The 20228-nt window shown below is 34.7% G+C and overlaps 3 protein-coding genes across 4 annotated transcripts; 1 reads left to right on the top strand and 2 right to left on the bottom strand.

Moving 5' to 3' along the window:
• Positions 1 to 3068: 3068 nt before the first annotated feature.
• On the bottom strand, positions 3069 to 4834 carry LOC132171868 (GDSL esterase/lipase At1g54790). The gene is made up of 5 exons (XM_059583279.2): positions 4466 to 4834; positions 4182 to 4382; positions 3906 to 4072; positions 3533 to 3803; positions 3069 to 3446 (listed from the first exon to the last, which is right to left on the bottom strand). The coding sequence occupies exons 1-5, from the start codon at positions 4701 to 4703 to the stop codon at positions 3157 to 3159; spliced, it is 1167 nt and encodes a 388-aa protein (XP_059439262.2). The 5' UTR covers positions 4704 to 4834; the 3' UTR covers positions 3069 to 3156.
• Positions 4835 to 5829: 995 nt separating this feature from the next.
• LOC132172325 (GTP binding Elongation factor Tu family protein) lies at positions 5830 to 11242 on the top strand. Its single transcript, XM_059583802.2, has 12 exons — positions 5830 to 6090; positions 6670 to 6745; positions 6937 to 7029; positions 7181 to 7255; positions 7771 to 7875; positions 7983 to 8073; positions 8214 to 8419; positions 8899 to 8982; positions 9229 to 9294; positions 9369 to 9431; positions 9820 to 10060; positions 10852 to 11242. The coding sequence occupies exons 1-12, from the start codon at positions 5915 to 5917 to the stop codon at positions 10920 to 10922; spliced, it is 1347 nt and encodes a 448-aa protein (XP_059439785.1). The 5' UTR covers positions 5830 to 5914; the 3' UTR covers positions 10923 to 11242.
• Positions 11243 to 12278: 1036 nt separating this feature from the next.
• On the bottom strand, positions 12279 to 18259 carry LOC132172326 (uncharacterized). Of its 2 annotated transcripts, XM_059583804.2 has the most exons (6): positions 18108 to 18259; positions 17917 to 18002; positions 16412 to 16592; positions 14951 to 15368; positions 13879 to 13959; positions 12279 to 13102 (listed from the first exon to the last, which is right to left on the bottom strand). In XM_059583804.2, the coding sequence occupies exons 2-6, from the start codon at positions 17998 to 18000 to the stop codon at positions 12601 to 12603; spliced, it is 1266 nt and encodes a 421-aa protein (XP_059439787.2). In that variant the 5' UTR covers positions 18001 to 18002; positions 18108 to 18259; the 3' UTR covers positions 12279 to 12600. The 2 variants fall into 2 exon arrangements, with proteins under 2 accessions (XP_059439787.2, XP_059439786.2); XM_059583803.2 differs by having other exon boundaries at positions 17917 to 18259.
• Positions 18260 to 20228: the final 1969 nt, after the last annotated feature.

Below are 20228 nucleotides of genomic sequence, written 5' to 3'. Positions count from 1 at the left end.
AAAAAACTAGAAACTAAAAATCCGTCCGTGAGAGTTAAGCCCCTACACCGATCTACTTCATCCTCAACCTGAATGCCAGGACAATATATCCATCATCAACCCGAAGACCAGGACAAACAAAAAAATAAAACACAAAACACAAAAACCTCACAAGCAGCAGCGGAGGAGCACGGCTATTGAAGTCTAATTATAAACTGGTTTTCATAATAATTTCTTTTTTTTTTTAATATAAAACTTTACATTTGTTAATTCAAAGGAGACAAAATGTTCATATTTCATAATATATTGTTAATTCAAACTACTAAATTATTAATGCCATTATTTATTTGTGATTTATCTCTTATCTCATATCTCAAATGTCATATGAGAATTATATATGTAAATTCATAATTCAAAACAATTATAAATCCAAAACAATTACAAATCCAAAATAATTACAAATCCAAAACAATTACAAATCCAAACTCAATCTAAACCAATTTACTCTACAAGGCTTCCATAAAAAACATTATAAATCCAAAACATAAAACAATATTACAAATTCAAAAGTGGATGTTGATGACAATGGATCTATAACTACAAACCTACGATTTTAAACTAATTTTCTCAAAAATTTAATAAACACATATAATAGGTACCACAATTGGTTAGTGATTTTAGGCTGTTATTAACAGTTAATAACCGCCCTACTTGTATATCCTTAGGCGTGATAGTAGCTTATATTTGATGGTGATTAAATCAATCAATATCCTAAATGGCCTAGATTGTAAGGAGTTGTATGTATTTACTTAGTTCGATTTGGCTATAGTTTCACCCTAATCTCACTAGAATTCCAATTGCATTAAGTGGTGGGTAGTAATAGTCTGGAGATAATAGTTCAATCCCAAAACCTAGTTCACACCTACTTTTTGCCATTGGACCAGTCACCCTTGGTGATTTCTCGACTAACTTAATACTTGAAAATGACACTCATGGAGCCTTTGATATTCTCCCGAGCCACCTTGCCGTCTCTTACCACCCCAATTGCTACTATGTTATGGTTCTTTTGTGGCCTTGATGTTGCTTTATTTGATTATTGCTCTTTTTTGAAAGCTCGATTTACAACATCAATGATTTTTTGCCCTTCATCATGCCTTGTCATCGCTCTCACCGGCCTCTCCGCTCTCCTTCGCCATTCTCAGCTCCGCCTTTCGACCTTCACACACCACCGTGTAGCGTCTAGCGTCTACCATACAACAGCACATGACACTCATGCGGCCTCTATTGGGAGCAGTGTCGCCTTGTCATTGCTTCCACCCCACAAACTGTTTTGGTTTGGTTCATTTGTTGTTTGTCTATAGTTGTTTTTGTTTCTATGTATTTTCCTTTGTTTTCTGTTGTATTCTGCTTTGGGTTCTTGTTTCCTTGCACTTATGTGATTTGATCAAGTAGAAAAAACTTCTGCATCCGGTCTTCATTCCTTCTTGTGACAGTTGTTGTTGTTATCAAATAGGGGTTTGAGTAGGGTTGAAGGATATTTTGAGAGTCATGCACATATATGCTTCCCTTACATTGGGAGTTTGGTACGGTTGAAAGATCTCGCGATGGTTATGCCCTTGCTTGTGGCCCCTGTTTTGGTTTTTGTATCGCTTTATACGGTTCTCTGAAAAGACTTGGTCAATTTTTGACCAATTTTTTACTATTTTGTTTGTATTTTATTCACTGTAATTTTTGTTTTTGGTCTATTGTTGGAGAGCCCACACTTTTTTTGGTGTTTTGAACCATGTAACACTTTTCCAAATTTGCTTTAAAAAAAAAAAAATGTTGTCAATACTTAGAGTCTAGTTGGAATTGTGTTAGGAAGCTTAAAAAACAATTTTAAGAATATAAGGAAAGATGGAGGAAATCAATGTTGTCAAGATATTTTATAGGAAAAAAAGTACACATAAGTCTTAAACTACCACCTTATTTTAAATTCCCCCAAATTATTAATTATGTCAATGTCCCTCATAAATTACTAAAAATGTCAATGTCCCTTCCAATGACAAAAATATCATTTATAAAATTAAAAAAAAATATAAAATTACATAAAAATAAAATAAAAAATAAAAAATAAAAACTAAACAAAATGAAGCCACCACCATGTGTTTTTTTTCTTCTTATTTTGTTTTTATCATTTGTTGTTTGGTTTTTTTTTGTTTTTTGTTTTTTGAATTTATAAGAATATTTTATTTTTTTATGGTCATTTTTGCCCTTTTACTACCATGTTAGCATTGAGAGAGACATTAAAAGAGAAAGAAAAATTATACACGTGACAAAAAAATAAAATCAGATTTTGTAATATTTCGAATCTAGTACATTAAAAAACTAATGCCTACAATCTAGGTGAGACAGTGAGAGCACACCATAATGAAGAGAAAAATTCATTTTCCCGCAATCAACCTCATTCTCATGTTCTATAATAAGCAACTATCCCCTCTTCTTTTCGGATTAGGACCCCTCAATTATTTTTTTTACCAATTTGAGATTTTATTATTATTAAATCATAGTCATACTTTATATATAACAATTCACAACATGTCAACCGTCACACAAAATAAATGTTAGCGTTAATAAAAGTATAAAACTTTGGGGTAATTTCACTTACCTTATGAAGTTACGCGCCTTTTGCAAACAGCTTACAATGTTCAAAGTCTCTCACTTTGGTGTATTTAACTTTGATTTCCTTCTACTTTTCCCATTCCATTAGGATTTTCTGTTAAATCCTAAAGGAAGGGTATGAAATTACTAAAATACCTTTACTGAAATTACTCATTTCATCGTTTAATTTAACTACAATATGTAACGGAAGGGAAAAAATGGAAGAAAATCAAAGTTCGATACACCAAAGTGAGAGACTTTGAACATTGAGGGGTGTTTGCAAAAGGCGCGTAAGTTCATGGGCTAAGTGAAATTACCCCTAAAACTTTAATGCGAGAGAAAATAATTTTTTTCTTTCTTTCTTTCCTCTCTTTTTGAGGTACACAAGAAGACGAAAGTTAACCCATTGACATCATGATATTCAAGTTATGCATGAACACCAACTCAGAAAGAACAACACTTGGAAATGGAATTAGCAATTTTATACCAAATATCACTTCACAATTTCTCAAGACAATACTTGGAAATCACCTGGAGTTAGTACAATCTTCTTGGATCAAAGAACTTCGATCCTAAGAGAGATTCTGCAGTCACTGAGGGAGGTGGGTCTGAATAATTTCCTGTCAATATCTGTGAGGAAACATATTCATTTGCAGCTTCTGTATAATGGTTTCCATCCCAATTCACATATTCAGCAGTATTATTGCATGGTGTTGCTGTCACCATGCTCCCATTCAGATTCTTGGTTTCCCCACAAGCAATTCGGCTGTCAAAATTCAATGGCGGCCCGCCATAACCACAGCAAGCTGCTAAAGGTTGTTTAAATCCTGAAAGCCAAAGTTCATGAGTAATCCAAAGTGCAGCAAACAAATTGAAAATATGAATTTCAAGATGGGGTAATGATAACTCTTACCATATTGAGAATAGTTTGAAATGAGGTTGAGTTTTATTGAGAAAATGTCAACATAAGTGATATTAGCATCAGGGAGCTGTGCCCTGAATTTTGTACAGAGATCATGTAATTGCATGTTGAATTGATTAGCAGCACGGTTGTGTGAGTTTACACATCCAAACTGGTCGAGTTTTGTTGTGTCTGTTCCAAATTTTGCAATGATTCTAGGCAAGCATCCAAGGGGACCAGTGTTATGAATCCAAAATTTCCTTCCACCCACATCATATAATTTCTGAAAAAGCACCAAAAACCAAAGAAATCTGTATTTGATTATTCTACAAAAACAAATTAAACTAACTTGCTAATTTGATTTAGGGAAAAGGTGGTACACAACCTTAAAACTGGTCTCAAACTCTGTTAGAAAAGTCTGAATCAAAGCAAGTACTTGGTCTTCTGATTTCGAATAAAATGCGCCATCAAGATCATTCTGACCAACATCAAACATGTAGAGTGCCTGCTTGAAAGATTTTTCTGAAGGAAGGTATTTCTGGAGTATTTTATCTGTAACACCCACCAGAATTTACTGAGCATTATCCTTAATCACACAATTGTTGTTACAAATACGTATCGGTTTAAGCTTTTGAAATAAGTGGTGATATAAAGCTAATACCTTTATCCAATAATTCGAGGGCTCTAGCCTTGAATTTGAGGAATTGAGCTACCTGAATCCCCAGGGAAAAAGGGCTTGTGGAGGCTGCATTGGCTGGAAGTATGGTAGATCCTCCAGTAGCAAAGTTGCAACCTTTCTGGAAGTTTGGTGCACCAACAGAATCCAAATATGGATTGAGAAACGGTAGGTCCATTGCATCCACTGCAGCAGATATTACATGCAATAGATTAGATAGCAGACTCTAATATATTCAAAATATATATCAAATTATATATATATGTTACTTAGAAAATCAATGATCAAACGGCCATCAGAGAATCGCCCAGATGGCTTAAGGAAGTAGGTTTGCCCATTGGGTGGTCCAACCGGGAAAGCAAATCCGGCAGCCAGGCCACCGGTGTCTGAATTTGAATCACCAAAGTTGAAGATAGCCGGAAAACTGAAGTTGGTCACAGGGATAACAGTAGGAAAGATAGAGAAAGTTATGGCTATGACTTTAAAGATGCAGAATTTAGGAGCCATGGAGAAAGCTGGGCGGGTGGATCAATGAATGAAACAAATTATAATTGAATGGCTTTTTGTCCTTAGATGTGGCTGGAATGTGAAGATTAAATTCCTTTTAAGTTTTGTAAGCAAATGGAGTGTCTTGCAAGTTGAACTAAAAATCATCGAATGCTTTGTCTCTTTCTTTTGGCCTCTATATCAGTTTAGCAGATTGAATTAGAGAAAGTTTTTCAAACCCAATTTACAGGAAATTAAGTAAACCTCAATTTTCTAAAATCACTAGTTCAATCCGGGAATGGGAGAAAACCAAAAATTAAAAATTAAAAAATTAAAATGATGTAATTATATAATTAAATAAACGAATGTTTATGATTGAATTGAGTTCAAGAAAATTGTAAAAAAGTTGTGGATGTAGCATTAATTTTTTAAAATAGCTAAAAATCTTCTTCTTCTTTTTCTCCTGAAAAATAACTTTTCAAAAACAGAAGAAAAAAAAAATTGGTGGAAAATATTCAAATTCTCTGACTTTATAATTTGCATTATCACAGTAATCCACTAATTAAAATGGATTTGACTTAAGTGCTATAAAAAAATTAATGAAAACTTTGCTATAATTTTTTTAACGGTTTAGATTAATTTTACTCTTTTATTTTATTATTTATTTTTTATTTTTTATTTTTTTAAATCTCATGGACCAGTTGAAAAACTTTTAGAGATCAAAATTAATATTAGCGGTTGGTTTGAGTTTGCAATTTCAAAAAGTGCAATATTAAAATAGCGATTTTAAGATGTACGATTTGAAATGTGATTTTTAAAAACGCAGTTATTTGTCTGACAAAATCGCAATTTGGCATTTAAAATCACAGTTTATCCTTTAAAATTATGCGTTTTCAAAAAAACACAACTTTGCATGCAATTTAAAAACGCAAATTTTTTAGGTTTTTAAATCGTAATTTTTAAAAAACGCAATTCCAAACGATCAATTTTTTGCGATTTGGTTTAAAATCGTACTTTCTGTGTGTGAAATCGAATACCAAATGCACCCCAAGTGCATCGAAGGATATGGGATGGGCTGTGCCGGGCTTGGACTTGAAAAACTAAACTCGGCCCAATACACCACAAAGCTAAAACCCTCGAATCGGAAAGACTCCCCTTAAACCCCCTCTTCGCCTCTCTCAGCGTATGAAGCTCTGCGTTTCTGAGCTCTAGGGCTTTGATTCTGATTCCCAATGGCTTCAGTGGTTCTCAGAAACCCTAACTCCAAGCGCCTCCTCCCTTTCTCCTCCCAAATCTACTGGTGCTGCCGAGGATCCACTCTCTCCTCTCCCACCGATTCGATCTCTGGAAATGACAGAGCTTCCGCTCACACCTCGTGGCTGAGATCCATGGCCACCTTCACCCGAACGTAAATCCATTTCCCTTGTCATCGATATGTATATATGTATGTACGCGTCTATGTGGGTGAGTGTGTGCATATATGTATGAATGTATGTTCAATTTTGTATGGGACTAAGATCGAATAGTGGTAATGGAAAGCTGGAGAAGTCTAGGTGGTGGAAATGGTGATTAAGCAAGGTGGTTAAGTGATTGAATGTGGTTGTGACTTCGAGATTTTTAGGGCGTGTTTGGAGGTAGTATAAACAAAGTTCCCATTCTGAAAAGTAGTTATTAGGTTTTGGTAGCAGTAGCGATTTTAATACGTTTCTGTTGTTTCTTGATTTCATCTAAGTTTGAAAAGATGATCATTTTCTGTTTCGGCTTCGCATAGAAGAAAAGCAATTTTTTTTTTTTTTTTTTGGTGATTGTAGTTACTTTTTCATAATTTAGGTAGTAGTCTGAATTAGGCTTGAAATTGGTGCAATCAATTATGTGTATTGGATTCTCCGTTGTTTAAGCTATAATGTTGCTCATATATGCAGGGTGTAAATTCCTGTGTTGTTTCCTTCTTAATATTGGTGGTTTGTTTGATTTTCTTTTCCGACAGGAAACCTCACGTGAATGTGGGAACCATTGGGCATGTCGATCATGGGAAGACTACTCTGACTGCAGCTATAACAAAGGTTTGGTTGTTGTCTATTAATTTGGTTGCATCTGTCTGTGGAATATATTTGTATTTCCCAGTTTTTATTTGGGTCACTTGGTGTTTTTCCTAGGTGACTAATATGTGGACTACAATAGTGAATTGTATAGTATGAAAAACAAAACACTTGGCTGACCAAGTTTCTGAAATTTTCATGTGATGCTTTTCTAGGTGCTAGCAGAAGAAGGTAAAGCTAAGGCTGTTGCCTTCGATGAAATTGACAAGGCCCCAGAAGAGAAAAAGAGAGGAATTACTATTGCAACGGTTGGATACTGTTTTCTTGTTTTGTCCATGGATACTTATAATGCTATGCCATTCCATCTTGCTTCTTTTTACAAATTCGGATCTTGCTTGTTTAACAAATTCATCTTCTCAAAATATCTTTTCAGCTTACCTTAGGAGTAATATTTTACAGGCACATGTGGAGTATGAAACTGCTAAACGACATTATGCACATGTAGATTGTCCAGGACATGCAGATTATGTGAAGGTAAGCTGTACAATTTATTTAATTTCGTCAGGAAGGAAGTATGTCAAACCCCATTTGAGTTTTGCAACATTACCACGACCTGAACAATCTATAAAAGTGTTGTAGGAAATAGATTAACCCTTACTGAAACCAATTCACTTTTGTACATTGTATCAGAATCTACATATGCTTAATCTTGTTTCATGAACTTATATATATTTATATGAGTGTTTGGTTTAGACATGTTAACATCCCTTTATGACTACGTAAATAAATCGCAGATTGGTTTGAATATGCAAACAGAAATTAGGTGAAAATGAAACATTAGTTCAATTAGCTTCAAATATGACCTCTCATTATTTTTGACTCGCATCTCTGTGATGACTTTCACTTTGAACGTAGCTAATTAACTTGTTATACCTTATACACCAAATTCATTTGTTTCTAAAGGATTTCTGCAAGTCAGTTGTATCTGAAGTTTAAATAATTGCATATCTCTTCATCTTTGGCCTCATGCACCCGCTCATGATTTGCAGAACATGATTACGGGTGCAGCACAAATGGATGGGGGTATTCTTGTTGTATCTGCCCCTGATGGCCCCATGCCACAGACCAAGGAACATATTCTGCTTGCGCGCCAGGTGAATATCCTACTATTTGGGCTTGTAAATTTTACCCTTCGTACTTGTTGTTTGAACTTGTAGAAATGGAGTGAAGTATATAAGGATATTTGAATGCATGCACGCAGGTTGGTGTGCCATCACTTGTGTGTTTTCTAAATAAAGTTGACGCTATTGATGATCCTGAGTTGTTGGAGCTGGTGGAGATGGAGCTCCGTGGTAAGCCTGGCTTTTTGAGAATTTGTTATATATATATATATATATATATATATATATATATATATATATATATATGTACTTTCACTTATGTTACCTTTGACTCTACTACAAGTGTTTCACGTAGCTTATGTATCTGGCAGAGCTTCTTAGCTTCTACAAGTTTCCTGGGGATGAGATCCCTATCATTCGGGGTTCAGCTTTGTCTGCTTTACAAGGCACAAATGAAGAGATAGGCAAAAAGGCTATCCTTAAACTAATGGATGCTGTGGATGAATACATTCCTGACCCTGTACGCCAGCTTGACAAGCCTTTCTTGATGCCTATTGAAGATGTCTTCTCAATTCAGGTAAAAGTGCAACCGTTCAGCATCAATTGTTAAGCATTCCTTTGGTAAAGGGAATTGCACTTTAGCAAGAAGGAATTTTATTTCTTTACTCATTCTCAATATGAGTCTTTGTTTTGTCCCTTTCTGAATCTTCACGAGGAATGTATTAAGGCTGTGATGGACTATATATTTTTCTCCGCATTGATTTTTTGAGGTTTATTGATTTCAGTAGATCTATGGAATAGTAAAGTGAGTAACTAAGGTATTGTTACTAAAATGTCTTCGTTTTGCAATTCAACTGTTTTATGACATAACCTTTTTTTACTGGGAAGCTTTTGTTTTTCAATACTGCTGTTAGTAATGTGCTGAAAAATGAGGATGGGTTCTTTTTTTCTTTTTTTTTTTGGTACTTGTATACTTTAGACTCTATGCACAGAGATTCTTTTTTTTTTTTTTTCCTGGAACTTCAAATTAGTGTTAAAATTTTCTGTTTGTTTAAGGGGCGTGGAACAGTTGCCACTGGCCGTGTTGAACAAGGAACCATTAAAGTTGGTGAAGAAGTTGAGATTTTGGGGTTAAGGCAGGTAAGTCTGGAATCATGTTTTGTTGTCTTATATCTGGGAAAATTCGTTGGGTATTTCCTTCTCAGTAAATAGCTGATTACTTGCTCTCTATTTTGATAATGAATCTGCCATTACTGATGGGGCAGTCTCCTTTTAGCTTAGATTGGCTTTGACCTTTGGTGGAAGCTCCTCTTCAGATCTTGTAGCCAAAATCCATACTTGGAATGGCTGGTTCTAATATTGGGGTTCTTTCCCTGTTCTATGTAGGGTGCTCCTGTGAAAACTACAGTCACTGGTGTTGAAATGTTCAAGAAAATATTGGATCAGGGGCAAGTAAGTGATTGATTACACCTTGAGCTACTTGCACAGCTGGGATTAAACTAATGGTGGGTTGTAAATGTTAATAGGCTGGTGACAATGTGGGTCTTCTTCTACGTGGTCTAAAGCGGGAAGACATTGAGCGTGGTCAGGTAAGTAGCACATATCAAGCTTTAGAAAAATGAGTGCTGGACCTGGTAGCATCATGAAGAGCTCATATGTTACTTAAATTAGTTTATTTAGATCTCAAAGTGTACTTTTGCTTATGGTCACCAAAATCTTCGTTGAAATTTCCTGGTATATTTTGTGAAACTTAATTTAATTACTTGATTCTGCTTCAATTTTATGTTGTATACTCTACAGAGTAGTCTCAGTGAATTGGCTTTGATTATTAAAGATAACTGAAATTGTATGCTGCATGACAAGATTTTGATCAGTAGTGCCTGTGACAAGCATGAAGAATTTAAAAATTGTATGGATGTAGGCAATTTGTATCGTGAAGATGAGTTTTATAGGAAATTGCTTAACTACATTTTGTAGGTAATTGCCAAGCCCAATAGTATTAAAACATCCACGAAGTTCGAGGCTGAGATATATGTACTTACAAAGGATGAAGGTGGACGCCATACAGCCTTCTTCTCAAATTACAGGCCTCAATTCTATTTGAGGACTGCAGATATCACTGGGAAAGTAGAATTGCCTGAAAATGTTAAGATGGTTATGCCTGGGGACAACGTGACTGCAGTTTTTGAGTTGATTTCACCTGTTCCACTTGAACCAGGTATGTCTAAATTAATTAACGAAAGGAGTTGCTTGTATGATTTTTTTAGGCATTGTAAAGATGCAGCATAATTTTTACCCTGCTAAAAGTGTTGTACCTTTAATATTTATTGTATTTCATGGTAAGATGTCTTAGAAAACAAAATTTTTCATTACTTTTTTTTTGTGTGTGCATACTGGGGTATTTATGAATTAGGCAGGCACCATAAGTTTTGAACATGTACAACCATGTGAAAAGGTAACCTAGTTGAAGACACTGGATTTGCTTGCATCAGTTGCTTGTATATTACTTTAATTCTAGTCATTGAGTAGACTACTTCTGTCATTTCTTTCCTTTGTAGACCTTCCCATTTACATGCCAGAAATAATTTTGTTATACTCTCCATATAGGTTGTCTTTTAGCCCAATGGTTGTGTTTTTGTTGTATTCATGTGAAGTTTGTGTGTGTGTGACATGCCTAATGCCTTGGCATGTATGTTACATTTGCAAGTGTATGTGATATTGTAGATGGCAGATATGGGTTATGGACAATCCATTAGCATTTTATTTGTCTGCTGCATGCAAAATATGCTCTCTCAGTGGTAAAAAACTTAGTGTTTTGCTTGACTCTGTTTCTGTATTTCTTGCTTCGTTTAATGCATAGGACCATGTGTGTTCTGCTGAAAATCATTAGTTTATGATTTCCGGATATGGTGTATTTTTTGCCCCTATTCCATAAAACTTGTGGCCTAGTTAAAGAGTCTGAAATACTGGAAATAAGACCTTATTTATTTCTTCTTTTCAATCTAACAGGGCAAAGATTTGCCTTGCGGGAGGGAGGCAGAACGGTTGGTGCTGGTGTAGTCTCGAAATTAGTGAGCTGAGTCCACGCTGCTTGATTCTTCAGCTTTTATTCTGTTCGTTTGCTGGAGGAAAACAAAAGACCTGACTGTTATCTCTTGGATTTGGATACACATGCCATGTGGTTATTACTTTCAAAGTCCACACTTGATGAAATGTTTGCTCTAGGGCATTACGAGAGAGATCTCTAGTGGTATGAAATTGAGTAAATTTAAAGGAAGTTGATCTTCGTTGTTACTTTTTGCTGTGCACAATTGGTCAAAATGATCTTGATCGGTACTGAAATAATTCTGTCCTTGTTATTAGAAATAATCAGCTAATCGATGTTGTGGACTTTTATGGTGTTGCAGGCATGGGGATCCACCAAAATATTACTTATATTTTTTGAAACATTATATATGTTTTGAGTTATAGGCATGGGATTCTGCCCAACAAAAAAAAAAGCCCTTAAGACTTTTTATAGATGTTTTCTTGCTAACCTTTTGAATGATGGAATAGGATTGAAATGGAGGAATTGCTTTATGGTAAAGTTTTATTTTGTTAAATCTAACTGTGTATATGATACCATGTGGTGAATATGTTGCCCTTTACAATTGTAACACCACCTTGAATGATGTGCTTAGTGCTCTCTTGCATTGCTGTCTATTTAAGCAAGCCCAAGTTGATTCAAGAGTAATATGCATTTTAAGTGAAAGTTGCATTTATGCCAGCGATTGTAAACCATGGAGATCGGAAAATAGTAATCGGCCTTGGGAATCCACTTTTATCTGTTTAACGATACTGGCTTGTAAGAGGCTGCTACCCACTGTTTCTTCCATCACCACAAGTCATTTGTAGCTACAATTTAACGAAAGAAAACTTTGATCCCGTATAATTGCCCAAGAGTTGCTAATTCAGAGATGTGCATGTTCCGCTAATGAAGTAACATAAACCACCAGGCAGATCAAGCTGCTACTTGGTTGTAGTAGTGAAATCATATAGCCTGCAAAAGCTTCCTGCTGCATTGCTGACTATTCCATCATCTCAAGGACCACAGCCAACGGGGTTTGGGCAAGCTCTCGCTGTCTCATTGCGTGGGATCGGAATCCGTCCACAGCAATGAGCACAGTAGATGTTTAAATTTCTTCAACAAAATCAACGATTCTTTATCAAATGCCCAAATTTCTTCAACAAAGTGAATATGACTTTCAGCAAAGCCTCCGAAGAGGTTTTGCGGGTACTCAACTCCACAGAAGTTGGTCGAGATATCCAGAAAAGGTCCACTACAGAAAGGCTAATACTGTAGCATTGTTAACTGGACAAAACACATTAGTGACTTGGTCTACTGATTCTATGGGAAAAGAAAAAGACCAAAAAGAGAGATCACTTAGAAGTCAAAATACAAAAAACCCCTTAATTGCATGCACAAAACTGTATGTATGGTACATTTTATACAAGTTCTGCTCCAGTCCTTAACAATGTAACCCTCCTAATGTTAAAATTATAACCTATTAGTGGCACATCAACTTACAGGAACAAGCCGAGTGGTGATGAGGTGGAACAGAGGTTAATGTTGGGTTTCATTTCGAGCAAGCCAAATGAACTTGAGCCTGCCTGATCATCATCCAACTTCACTATGGCATTTACAATTACAGTCACCAACCACCCTGTTAAACTGTTTCTCCAAACCATGAAATTATATTTCATTTCTTCTCTTGATGCTCATGCAAACCTCAACACCGCTACAGCCATCAAAGCTGCAGCTCTAAAGTAAATCTCATGCACGCTCTTATCCACTTTCCTTACCATCTCCTCTTCCTTCAAACCCAATTTCCCAGAATTCTTGCTGATATAGATGATGGTGTCTCGAAGTTTATTCACTGCCCATGAGAGCCAAACCAGCCCAAACCCAACTCCGGTGCTAAACAGTCTGGAAGCACAGAATGGTACCCTCCCGCAAGCCAATTTGGTGACAACAGAGAAAAGTACGGCAAGGCCGGTCCCAGCAATTCCAGCAGAAAATTGGGTCAGGAGCTCAGGAAGCTCTGGGCCAGATTTCTTTAGAGAAAGGACTGCTGTTTTTCGATGGCACTTCTTGTTAACCATTAATGATAGAAGGCTCTCACATGCATGGAAATAGTTCTTCTTGTACATATCCCTCTCTCTGCCTGCTTTCTTACTATTCTTCTTCTTTGGCGATGGTTTGACCTTTATTTTCTCAGGACTGTTAAGAATGTGACATACAGCATACAACAAAATCAAAGTGTTAAACATCTAAAGCATGGAAACAGCTGGAAGAAAGTTCATGTGTGCGCTCATCAACAAATTCAATTACAACTGAAAATTTTACTTTTGGGAGAAATGTAATCTTTGACAAAAAAACAAAGCAATGAATGCATCCATGCATAAAATATGAATCACCAGTGTCAGGTATTCAAATAAGACGAAAATCTCAACCAATGGAATGTTGATTAGGAACACCATTCTAATCCATGGAATCAGTCATATATGAAGGCCCTAGTCCTTTTCATATTGCTAATATAGTGGTCACTGAACCGTGCTTAATGGGGCCACAAGATCAGATCCAGAATATAGTTTGTTCAATTTTTTTGTTTTAGATTGTTATGCCAATTCTGCAGCTTACCAAGTGAATATGCTCTGGTGAGTTTGAATATTTCTGTCATAACCAATATACGGAGATCTACTCCTTCAAACCATTTTGTGCTAAACGGAAACTGTTTAGCACAAAATGCTTATAACCAAGGATTTTTTTATTGGTTATCACTGTTTTAAATACTTTGTCTAATTGTCATAAAACAATTAAGTTTTCAGTGTTTTATTTTCTGAAAACAATTTTTGAGTTCTTTCCAAACACATTTTTTGGTATCGAAAAATGACACAAAACATTTTACTGTTCTCGTTCTTGAAAACATGCTTTTGAGAACATTTTTTAGAAAATAGATCCAATTCAGCCAAAGAAACTAGATCATTGTCATATACCTCTTCAAAGGGGCAAGAGTTGTTGCTTGAAGCTTCAAAGAAGACCCATGAACATTGACCACTGCTTCATTGCTGTCCAGCCTGCATAATATAATGACTAATCAGGTCTTTAAGAAAAACAATGACAATAAGGAATGGTTGAAATATAAATAAAAATTCAAAATCATATTGGAAACCCATTGCTGTCAACTTCAATGCAACATCATAAATTCATTCAACAATATCAGTTTAAGCAAGGAGTTCAAACAAGATATAATTCAGTAAAACAAGTAATCTAGAACTAGCATACTTCTTCTGGGTACTAGAATGTGAGTTAGTTCAGAACTTATAGGGGAAAGGAATTGGCAATGCAAATTAAGTAACGGTCAATTCTGACTTCACACTCCACATCGGTGAACAATGTTGCGGACTAGAATAGGTTCAAGCATGACACAATTCATGCTGATATTTTCATCATTTCTGCTGCTCATTGTAATCAAAGTATAAAATGTTCCTCATCATTCTAAATTCACCAACTTATTAGTTTGAATTGACTTGATATGAGTCAATGGTTCAGCAATACTAAAGAGTCAGCCCAAAGTTCCATAGATAAAACAAACTTGACCCTCTAATAAAGGCCTATAGACAAGCAAAAATGGAATGGAGTAAAAAAAAAAATACCTAATGACATAAAATAAAGAGTGCTAAGAAAGTCAAGCCAAGTGGTGAGGGTTTTTTTTATTAAAAAAAAAAAAACAAAAAAACAAAAATAGATTTGATAAATGTCATTATATGAAATATATCGAATCAAGAGGTGCACAGCAGATTTGAGAAACCAAATTAATTAGTTAATACCATATGCTAAGCTAACTGAAAATAGTCATGAGATCAAGTAAAATGTTAAAAGAACGCTCATATAAAATGACTTTTGATACCTTATAAAAAATAAAAAATAAAAAATTTGATAGAAGGACTGAGACAACCCTCCACAAAAATTTAAACATAAAACTCCAGATGCACATAAATTATACGTGTGTAAAATCAACTTGCATATAATTCTGGTTGAAAACAAAACAGGTCTAGACACCCATACCTACTATAATGTGGGACCAACATAGACGGCTTTCTCCACTTAGGTGAGTTTCCTGATAAGTAAAACTCAGAAACAACTGAAAGTAGATCTTTCACCTCCACCTCAGTACCCTTGAATACGACCCGACCATCAGGGTGAACCATAACGTTTGAACTACGGGCCAAATCTCCCACAAAGTCCAGGCGAGGCTTCTGGGCATAAAGTCTGCAACTAGGATAAATAAGAGAAGGAGCAAACGGCTGTTGATACACATTAGTTGTCAATGCTTGTAGCCCCAACAAGTCAGATAGCAAAGACATATCTAGTTCACTTCTCTCTGCTTCACTTGGTCCGGACTTGAGGAAATTCAAGATTTTTTCATGTTTTGTGCATTGCTCAGCAATGCCAAAGCTAAACAGTATTGAGTCTGGGTTATCATCTGCATTCAAAAAATTGAGGCAAATAAGATTACTTCAGCACAGAGCAAATATGGAGAAAAGCAAAGAGTAATTAGCAGTGAATCATTCTACATGTCATCCTACCAAGAGACAAACAAAGTGCTAAAAAACCATGTCACCAGCTATGCCCCCACCTCCAATCATAGTTTCCTTCAGCCTTTTATCCATTGCCCTACCATTATAAAGGATATCATTTAACAATTCAGACCCATCTTTTGATTAATACTAATTTTTTTACTTTTTTATTTTTAATCACTGGATTTATTGCCTTGCTCTGCTTGTGCTTATTCTCACACATGCACAGACAAAAAAAATGCAAACATAGACACACTCCATATACAAGAGCCCAATATTCTACTCAATATGGCCAAGGAAAAAACAATTTAACAAACAAAATTGAGATGTCATCAAAAGCCCAGGGTACATTTATAAACAACTAAATCTATAGGGTTGCATTTGACAGCATTTCTTACAATAGGAAGTTCTTCACGAGGGGCAAGATTGCAAAATAGCATTCCTCAAAAGGCAATTAGTCCAATATAAAATAGAAAAAGATGTTTGCTGAATGCTACCCATGTAGAGTTTTCTTTTTCTTTTTCTTTTTTTCTTTTTGGGTACAGGTGCCAATGACAGCATATGTTTGCAAAAACAGAAAAGGGAATGATAGCAAACTAGGTCTGCTTTAAAGGATAAACTGAAACTAGTATGACTCCACAGCTTCATGTGAATGGCCACACAGTTTGCAAAAAAAATTCTTTTCATTGTTTCTCTTGGATGAAATTAGCCTTCCTTCAATATCCAATGGAACGAGAGGTCCACCAAACATTTTTTTTTACATGCTACAACTAAAAAATGAGATGAATAGAGTCAAAAATAAATCAACAGCAACACAAAGCACGATTTACTAATTTCATTTCATATATCTTCAGACATCCCTTTATTAAATGATTAGTAATAATGACCTCAATCACTAAAGGGAAATGATCTTCAAACAACCATAGCATCCAAAAAATGATTGGCAAACCTTGCACGTCAATGAGAACAGGCTTTTTAACAGTCGAGTCAAGCTGGACAAACTGACTAGACTTGGACAACCCACTTATGGGTTTCCACGGCTCCTCATACTGATGTGGCCTCAAAGTAAGTGATCTTGAGCTTATTATCTCATGTCCAGCTCCAGAACTTGGCAAAAGATGTTGAGAATCCTGCATTGAACAATATTTAAAAGAAATCAGTTTTCAAAGGAAACAACTAATCATGGGACATGCCATAGTATAGACGCAGGCAGTGAAAAGCAAACTTGTCAATCCAATCAAGCAAACAACAGAATTGAGCAACAATAAAAGTAGGAACTAGATGCTCAAATTTTTATCAATCCTAAGGTGTAGCAATCCAATTGCAATAACAAGCAAAACATTACTAACAGTAACAAAACCTTTGAAAGCTATACTGGAGGCTATTAAATTAAGATACAAAAACACATAGGAGGCCAATGACACAAAACTAATGTCCTGTTGAAAGTGCTTTAGAAGATTTCATCAACTGAAAACATGAAAGTCAAAATGAACACAAATTAATGTAACAATACAGAATAGCAATCTAATTAGAAGTCACAATCTCAAACTTCAAAAAACTGAATAGAGATATGAAGAACTACCCAAAAAAGCCAAATTTAGAGTTACAACCAAATGACAGAGTCAGGCATTAAACAAAAGGAAACTCAATTTCAGGAACGGCAGAATTCATTAGCACAGTTCACAACTTCACATAAGAAAGGGAGAAAAGCTCAGTCTTCATGTTAGCACTAAATAAGTGAATTACATGCGAAATAGAGTTCTTAAATCATCAAACCAGCTAATAATCACCTCAATTATCATTTGACCATGTGAATTGACAGTTCAACACAAGCTACTACATAATTAAGCCATAACAAAGTAATTTATTATCCAATTGTGTTAAAACACGTTAACAATAAATTGACTTGAATTTATACCTAAGTCACTAAAACATGAACTTGAACCAAATTAGAATTATCATCAGAAATGCATCAGCATCGCCGATACCGCAAAGAACTAAAATTCAAATTATAAGCAAACAATTTGACCTGTAATTTTTCTCAAATAGGTGAATGCCAATCAGCAATCTAAACAAATAAAGGAAAACCCAATCAGAATCCCATCAAAACCGGTAGAACTATCGCATAGATCCACAACCTAAACGCTACAAGATGTGAACCCAATAAAACCCACCTGAAACATAAGCTCAATAAACCAAGCTGGATTAGCACATACATGAAACAAAACAAACTATCTTTAAAACATGAATCCCAATAAAACCCACTAAAAATTAAAACGTATTTCCACAACCCAGGTCACCAAACCCATTAAAATCAAACAGTAAGCAGGCTGATCATCCAATTCCTAACACAAACACAATAAAACAAGTATCAAAGACTTAACATGGCGGCAACCAAAATCAAACAAACCCAACAAAATCAAATAATCAAGTTAGAATGGACTTGTGCCATACCTTGAGGACTCTACCTTGCTCTTGGTGCAAAACAAGCCCGGAAGGGTACCCATGAGAAGCCATCAAGCAAAGCTCAACCACCATACCTATAAGAAACCCAGTTCAGAAAACAAGTTTCAGGAACCAATTTCTCTTTTTTTGTGCCTATGTTACACCACCATAAACTTATCCATCAAAATCCAAAGACTCACAACTTGGTTTTTTGAGTGGCACCTAATAATAACAGGAAAAAAGAAAAAAGAAAATGGATTTTTGTGCTCCAATTCTTTGATCCAGAATCTTCTGAATAGGAGGATCTGTGGTCAGCACAGCCTTGAGATAATCAAGGCTGTACAGTTGTAATACCGAAGTGGACAAAAAGCTGTCTTTGTTACTTCTTGGACTTACGTGGGTATTGGGTTCTCTTTTTTATTGGCTCTCCTTTGTCCTTACTGTATTTTTTTCTTGGCTGTGTGCCTCCCTCATGCTGACCGTTGGATAAGAATCATAAGATCAAGATTGTGGGCAACCAATGAACAAGCATTTACTTCTATGACTGATGCGACAATTTTGTTAAGAGACTGATGGGAGAAGCTACCATTTCTCTACATTCATTTCCACACACCTTAACTTTCAAGAATCAAAACAACCCTAGAATATTATATTTGGGATCAATTTTTATTGAATTTTAAATTGACAATAATTTTAAAAATTACTTAAAAGTATATAAAAATAAATATGCACAGCATTAGTCAAAAATCTATGGCAGCCTCAAGAGCTAATTGATTTAAAGCATTCATAGCAGCTTTACCAAAATAATTGAAAATATATTTTTAATTATTTTAATAACTCACTTTTTTAGAGTACACACAGCAGTCTCACTACTTTAACAATTAATTTTCACTATTTCATTTAAATATTATTTTTAAAGATTTGTTTATTCATTCTTTAACTTTTATATTTTTGAATGTTTGTTAATGGTCTATTTTAAGAATATTTGTCTTATTCTAACGGTAATATTTTTAAAAAATTGTAATATTTCCTTCACTTTCTTAGTTTTAATTTCTATTGGAAGAAATATAATGTTTTTCATGATTGATTTTGAATTGTTAGTAATGTCGGCTTATATACACTCCCATATCAATTCTGAAATTTTATTTATTTATTTTTTTTAAAAAAAAAGAAATTTTTTGTCTTTAATATCATTCAACAGTAATAATATTTAATGCAATTATATGGCATAATATATACTTTGATTTCATTGAAGAGGGAGAGAAAATAAAAAAGAAGGGAGAGAGGCTAAGAGAAAAGGGAAAGAAAAAGTAAAAAAAAAAAAAAGATAAATGAAAAGCAGTAAGGAAGAGAGAGAATATATTTGTTTAATGAATAGGTGAATAAATATTAAATAGTATATTTTAAGTTTGGTGAGCATTGTTCACCTCACTGCTTTTTTTTTTTTTTTTTTTTTTGTTAAAGTGGTAAGGCTGAAAAGTATACATTTAAGCTATTTTGATTAAATTAACTCACTAAAATAACCAAAAAAATAAATTTGACGAGGTTGCAAAGAGTGCTCTTATTGGCGTTATTCAAAGGAGTAGCCAAGATTGTCACACATTTGAAGGTTCAATTACCAATAGGTTTACGGGGACAATGATTATAAATTGCCAAATCATTTAAAAATATATATATATTTTTTTAATAAGGTTTAGAAATTTCCAAATCATTTACCCAATCACTTCATCAACTCTATACTATAATTACCAAATACCAACCATCCATGCACATAAAAATGACGACTTTTACATTACATTTCTCCATTAAAAAAAAAAAAAACTAATTTCTCTTTTAACGAGAAGGAAAAATGTATAATAAATCTCTTAGTCAATTCTTCAAAATTTAAAACTTTCTAAGTTTTTTTTTTTTCAAAAATTTAGTCCTTGGGTCAATTGAAATGACAATAAAATTTTTGTCGTCAAAATTTGTTAACAGCCATTAGGGCCAATCAAAATGCACAATTTTACCTTATTAAAATATTAATTTTGTATTAATTTAATTTAAAAAATTACCCAACCCCAACCCCAGGGGGTTTGGGGTGGCCGCATGAGTGGTCTGGGGTGGCTTGCAGCGACCCCATAGGGGTTGGGTGGTGGTTAGGGGTGGTTGTAATTTTTAATTTTTAATTTTTTTTTTAGATTTAACTTTTTTAATTAAATTAATACAAAATTAATATTTTAATCAGGTAAAACGATGCATTTTGATTGGCCTTAACGGCTGTTAAAAAATTTTGATAGCCTGAATTTTATTGTCATTTCAATTAACCCAAGAAGTAAATT

The sequence above is a fragment of the Corylus avellana genome, chromosome 1, assembly GCF_965113065.1.
Source record: "Corylus avellana chromosome 1, dhCorAvel1.hap1.2, whole genome shotgun sequence".
Taxonomy (NCBI): Eukaryota; Viridiplantae; Streptophyta; class Magnoliopsida; order Fagales; family Betulaceae; genus Corylus; species Corylus avellana.
The sequence above is the reverse complement of the archived record's forward strand: the minus strand, read 5'-3'. Positions and strand labels throughout refer to the sequence as shown.

Excerpts from the sequence above, each read along its gene's own strand:
- LOC132171868 (XM_059583279.2), bottom strand. The coding sequence starts at position 4,703 with ATGGCTCCTAAATTCTGCATCTTTAAAGTCATAGCCATAACTTTCTCT. Across the intron at positions 4,073-4,181 it reads CCTCGAATTATTGGATAAAG|ATAAAATACTCCAGAAATAC; the intron begins GTATTAGCTTTA and ends TGGGTGTTACAG. Across the intron at positions 3,447-3,532 it reads TTCAAACTATTCTCAATATG|GATTTAAACAACCTTTAGCA; the intron begins GTAAGAGTTATC and ends TTTGGCTTTCAG.
- LOC132172325 (XM_059583802.2), top strand. The coding sequence starts at position 5,915 with ATGGCTTCAGTGGTTCTCAGAAACCCTAACTCCAAGCGCCTCCTCCCT. Across the intron at positions 6,091-6,669 it reads ATGGCCACCTTCACCCGAAC|GAAACCTCACGTGAATGTGG; the intron begins GTAAATCCATTT and ends CTTTTCCGACAG. Across the intron at positions 8,983-9,228 it reads AGATTTTGGGGTTAAGGCAG|GGTGCTCCTGTGAAAACTAC; the intron begins GTAAGTCTGGAA and ends TGTTCTATGTAG.
- LOC132172326 (XM_059583803.2), bottom strand. The coding sequence starts at position 18,000 with ATGGTGGTTGAGCTTTGCTTGATGGCTTCTCATGGGTACCCTTCCGGG. Across the intron at positions 16,593-17,916 it reads AGCAAGGTAGAGTCCTCAAG|GATTCTCAACATCTTTTGCC; the intron begins GTATGGCACAAG and ends TGTTCAATGCAG. Across the intron at positions 13,103-13,878 it reads ACTCTTGCCCCTTTGAAGAG|TCCTGAGAAAATAAAGGTCA; the intron begins GTATATGACAAT and ends CATTCTTAACAG.